Here is a 5,870-nt window from a genome sequence, read left to right on the forward strand (position 1 = left end):
AGGGATTGTTGGCTCACAAGAGCTCTGACTTTTTGTCAGCCTGGCTACAGTGCTGAAGAGAAACCTGGGGTTGTTCTTATTTACTTCAATCAGTGATGAATAGTAAGATGTTCTGGCTTTGCGGAGGGCTTTCTTATAAAGCAGCAAGCTATTTCTCCAGGCAAAACGATGATCCTCTAAATTTGTGACACGCCATTTCCTCTCCAGATTACGAGTCATTTGCTTTAGGCTACGTGTTTGAGAATTATACCACGGAGTCAGGTACTTCTGATTAGAGACCTTAGTTTTCACAGGAGCTACAGTATCCAGAGTCGTACGTAGTGAGGAGGTAAAATTATTAACAAGATGATTGACCTCTGTTGGAGTAGCGTTCAGATAGCTGCTCTGCTCTGTGTTGGTACAGGGCATTGAAGATGATATCAGTGGGTGGATTATATTCTTAAACTTAGTTACAGCGCTTTCAGAAAGACATCTACTGTGATAAAGTCTACTCTCCACTGCTGTGTAATCAAATATTGTAAATGTAAATGTTATCAGGAAATGATCAGACAGGAGAGGGTTTTCAGGAAACACTGTTAAATGTTCAGTTTCTATGCCATATGTTAAAAACAAGATCTAGAGTGTGATTAAAGTGGTGGGTGGGTTCTTTTACATTTTGAGAGAAACCAATTGAGTCTAATAAAAGATTAAATGCCATGTTGAGGCTGTCATTTTTAGCATCTACATGGATGTTAAAATCACCCACAATAATTATTTTATCTGAGCTCAGGACTAAATCAGATATAAAGTCTGAGAAATCAGACAGAAACTCTGTGTAAGGCCCAGGTGGACGATAGATGATAACAAGTAAGACTGGTTTCTGAGTTTCACAGCTGGGGTGGACGAGGCTAAGCATCAGGCTTTCAAATGAATTAAAAGTCTGTCTTGGTCTTTCATTAATTAATAGGCTGGTGTGAAAAATTGCTGCCACACCTCCCCCTCGGCCTGTGCTTCGAGATTTCTGGTAGTTAGAATGACTCGGGGGTGTTGATTCATTTAAACTAACATAATAATGTCTGTGAAGGTTCTCAGTCATCCAGGTCATCGTAGTCAAAGGAGCTTGCAAAGAAAAGCGTCTGGACTTGTTTAAGTTGCTTGAAGACGTTTCACCTCTCATCCGAGAAGCTTCTTCAGTTCTAAGGTCAAATGGTGGAGAGTCCCAGATATAAACCTAGTGGGAGTGACCCCCCACAGAGGGACAAAAGGACCCCCTGATGATCCTCTAATCGCCTGAGCCAAGGTGTGAAACTGGGTGTGGGTCCCAATCAGCCAGAGTTTCGGGTGTGTTCATTGTGAAACCTGGCCCCACCTTATCATGCGAATTCCTGAGGTCAGATGGCCCAGGATGTGAGTGGGCGTTAAGGCGTCTGGGAAGGGATCTCAAAACTGGATTATAGATGGCAGAGAGTTGGTGTCGTAAACCCCCGCCTCTGTTCAAAGATGGTCGCTCACAGTGGACATAGATGGCTTCTTTCACTCCTCTTTCAAACCATCTGTCCTCTCTGTCCAAAATGTGAACATTGGCATCCTCGAAAGAGTGACCTTTGTCCTTAAGATGCAGATGGACTGCTGAGTCTTGTCCTGTGGAGGTGGCTCTTCTGTGTTGTGCCATGCGCTTGTGAAGTGGCTGTTTGGTCTCTCCAATGTAGAGGTCTGGGCATTCCTCGCTGCACTGTACAGCATAATAATCCTGCTGCAACCAGGTTTCTGTAAGGCAGAGTAAATCAATTTGTTGCTCCCAGTATTCTCTTAGACAACCTCTGAGGCGTCACAGAGCAGTTGTGGTGCTGTTTTGCAAAGAAGAATGGGCAAGGATTTCAGTCTCTAGATGTGCAAAGCTGGTAGAGACAGACCCTAAAAGACTGGCAGCTGTAATTGCAGCAAAAGGTGGTTCTACAAAGTGCTGACTCAGGGGGCTGAATAATTACGCACACCCCACTTTGCAGTTATTTATTTGTAAAAAATGTTTGGAATCATGTATGATTTTCGTTCCACTTCTCACGTGTGCACCACTTTGTGTTGGTCTTTCACGTGGAATTCCAATAAAATTGATTCATGTTTGTGGCTGTAATGTGACAAAATGTGGGAAAGTTCAAGGGGGCCGAATACTTTTGCAAGCCGCTGTATTATACAAACATCACATTGGTAAGACAGGTCAGAATAGGTAGCAAAACAATGAACATACACAACATCTGGGACAGGAGGAGGGGAAAAAAAGGACTCTACTCAGACTGGGCTCCACTAGGAGAGCAGCTTGAGGTCAGTAAAAAAACACCTCAGCACATAAAGCACATTAATCTAAACATCTTACACCATCAAAAGACATGACAAGCAACAGGGTGGGAGTATGGAGTGAGCCAGTGTAGACAAACAGCCATCCCGTCCTGCTGCCATCCTACAGCGCTGGTCCGGACCTGTCACATACGTCAGCTGGGAGAAGCTTTTTTCTTGGAGGGGGGGGGGTCTGTGTCAATTACATGCATATGTGTGTGTGTCCCATGTTCAGCTGAAAGAAGAGGTCAACAAGTCTCCAGTGAGCCCAGTTGGTTGTGAAGGAGGGACAAAGAGCTCCAACAACAGTCTTGTTATCAGAGAACAATTTTTGTTGTTCCAGTCAGCTTCTACCTTGGCAGGTCTCCAGCTGATGCCAGTGGGAGTGCCATGAGTGAAGATGGTGGTTGTTTGGGTTTAGTTCGAATAACTGCAAAATAAAATAAAACAAAAGTGAAAATCCTCAAGTATCTATTTGAGCCCTTCACTTTGATTTTAATTTTTCTAGTTCCAAGCTAAAGCATCTTGTCCACCCAAAGAAAAACAAAGGGAGCATTTCTCAGTAAGCAGAAGATTTAGCTGTAGTTTGTTTGAAATTCAATACTGTTAATGAGAAATGGGTGCACATATAACAGATGGTGATAGTGAAGCATTTGCTGTGGAAAATTTCAAAAACATGTTACACACAGGAAGTGGTTAAAAGTCAGATGTTAGTTGGTACAAACTGCTTAAAAGGACTGACCCGTCGGCCTCAACATAAGAGATCGAGCATTTCACCACCAAGATGTTTGCTCTGCAGTCATTTGTGGTCATTTATGCGCTGACATTCCTCGGGCAAAATGGTAAGTTGCACCATGAATACTTGTGTGGAATATTAATAGTTTTTTAAATAATTTTTTATTAATTTTGTTTCCTCCTAATGCTACTAGTCCTCGGAAGTGAAATTATAAATGGGCAAATAGCCCCAGACAACGAAATGCTGTATATGGCATCAGTGCTGGATTGCAACGGCTACCATATTTGTGGAGGATTTCTTGTGTCTGAGAACCTTGTAATGACTGCTGCACACTGTGACCTGTAAGTAATCATTCCACCAAGGAAATTTCTTATTTATTTCTTATTTAAATAAATTCTCTCTCTACATATAGATATATGACATATATATATATATATATATATATAGACTTCTATGAAGTCTATATATATATATATATATATATATAGACTTCTATGAAGTCTATATATATATATATATATATATATATAGACTTCTATGAAGTCTATATATATATATATATATATAGACTTCTATGAAGTCATGTGTATAGGGATATACACATGACATGTATATTTAGTACTGTATAATGTAATAATAATTATTTAAGTTCTTCCCTTACAAACTAAAACCATAAAAAATTTTGAATAAATTCAGTGAATACATAAAATTTAATTTAACTATAAAAATGTATTAATATTTTCATCATGTTGTTTATGTAACTGCAGAAAATCTACTGATGATCTTCATTATTATATTTTATTCAGGAATCTTAGGTATGTAGTCCTTGGTAACCACCATCTGAGGAGTGCTAATAAGCTCGTGATACAGATTGCCGACAAATACAAACACCCATATTATCAGGATGTTGGCTCTGGATACGACATCATGCTTTTAAAAGTAAGGTTTTTATCTTTTTGTTTTCTCACACCACACTGGAAGTTTTATATTTTTGAGTGTTTGAATTTACAATGCACTTATTGAAAAACAAATTTCTAATTGAGGGAAAAAGTGCTTACTTAAAAAAAAGATAAATGATAGATGTTCTGTGTTGCTGTTACATGTTTTCACTTATTTTTAATCTTTACTCTTTAATTCTGTGCCTCTAGCTGTCTAGACCTGTCCAAACATGCAATACAATTCAATTCATTCGACTTCCCTTCCGTGAAATGACATTAAATGAAAATGAGAAGTGCCAAGTGGCTGGATGGGGTAAGATAAACACTTACGGTAATGTTGTTGACAACCTGAGAGTGGTGGATGTGTCTGTCATCGGCCCACAAGTCTGCAGGGAAAGATGGGGTGGTCTTCCTCCCAATGTTATCTGTGCAGGTGGATACAACACAAATAAAGGATTCTGTCAGGTATGTTTTCTGTCCTTTCCTTGAAAATTCTTGCTAACTGCTCTGTGGTTGAGAAATATATGAGCAACCGGCATTAAGTATCACATGAAAAAAGTAAATACTTCCTCCTTACAGGGTGATTCTGGTGGCCCTCTGGTCTGCAAGGGAATGGCTGTCGGTATTGTTTCTTTCAACAATCTGCTTCCTGGAACCGAGCTGGGAAATTGTAACTATCCGGATGTCCCCAATGTCTATACAGATATCTCAAAATACGTTAACTGGTTCAGGAGGATTCTCCAGGGGGGAAAAAGTTAAATCTTACACAAAGCTTTGCGTCAGCACACTGTAAGTGTGCAAGCTATGCCTCTGTCAGTGTTTGCTCTCAATGCAGAATAAAGAAAATGTTTCAAATATTGTTTTCTTACACAAACCTTTGCATCAGCACACTGTAAGTGTGCAAGCTATGCCTCTGTCAATGTTTGCTCTCAATGCAGAATAAAGAAAATGTTTCAAATATTGTTTCTGTGCACGAACAATATTTATTATGACTTTAAAACCTATCTATCCATCTATCCATCTATATATTGAAATTCAGGTTTTCCATGGAAAATTAATTCCATGCAATACTAATATCTGTAAACTAATTTTTCATTTCTACAGTACATTCATCCTGCTTTTTTGAGTACTATAAATACTAAAGACTAACAGAGGGTGTTTCATTTACCACAGAGAATTACCTGATGTGGTTTTCAGTTAAATCTCTAATAAGTCAAAAAACTGAAGCCATGACAATTTAATACTAGAAACAGCTCTAACTACAGTAACACTACTTTTCTAATTTAATAGTAAGATAAATGCCAGTATAAATATACACAGTATACTGCCATCACTACAATATACATGTTTTACACACTCCTTTTGTTGTTGACATTTACAGGCTGTGTGCAAAAGGCCACACTCTTCAAATTCATGCCAACTAATATTTTTATGTCCAGTAGGTGTCCTACTAGAGCAAATGAAGCTTCCAGAAGCTTTGCGCTGGGATGAACCAATTGGATGAAAAGCTTCAGTGCTTCATGAAGCTTCATCTGCCCATCACTACCTAAAATGCAGGCAAAAGACTGATGATATGAATGAACGTTTATTTACAAAGTGGCAGAATGACAAAAACAGGTAATGAGGCATGAGAAGTTACTGAAAAAACCTAAAGTGGGAATCTAAAGAGCAAACCTGAAATAATAACGTAACAGCATGAAGGGCAGAGAGATGCAGCCTAAGGAACAAACACCCCAATGAAACGCAGACGAGCAGACCGCACCCACTATATATACACACACAAGGAAATCAGGTAATGACACACAGGAGGGGAGCACAGCTGATCCCAATTCACAAGATGACAGGAAGAGACAAGCTAACACTGTGGAGTAAAACAGGAAATTCAC

At 39.3% G+C, this 5,870-nt stretch overlaps 1 protein-coding gene across 1 annotated transcript; it reads left to right on the top strand.

Moving 5' to 3' along the window:
* The first annotated feature begins 3,077 nt into the window (after positions 1–3,077).
* LOC143412424 (duodenase-1-like) lies at positions 3,078–4,947 on the top strand. The gene is made up of 5 exons (XM_076884334.1): positions 3,078–3,152; positions 3,240–3,387; positions 3,853–3,985; positions 4,195–4,449; positions 4,564–4,947. The coding sequence occupies exons 1-5, from the start codon at positions 3,095–3,097 to the stop codon at positions 4,741–4,743; spliced, it is 774 nt and encodes a 257-aa protein (XP_076740449.1). The 5' UTR covers positions 3,078–3,094; the 3' UTR covers positions 4,744–4,947.
* Positions 4,948–5,870: the final 923 nt, after the last annotated feature.

The sequence above is a fragment of the Maylandia zebra genome, linkage group LG5 (assembly GCF_041146795.1).
Source record: "Maylandia zebra isolate NMK-2024a linkage group LG5, Mzebra_GT3a, whole genome shotgun sequence".
NCBI lineage: Eukaryota > Metazoa > Chordata > Actinopteri > Cichliformes > Cichlidae > Maylandia > Maylandia zebra.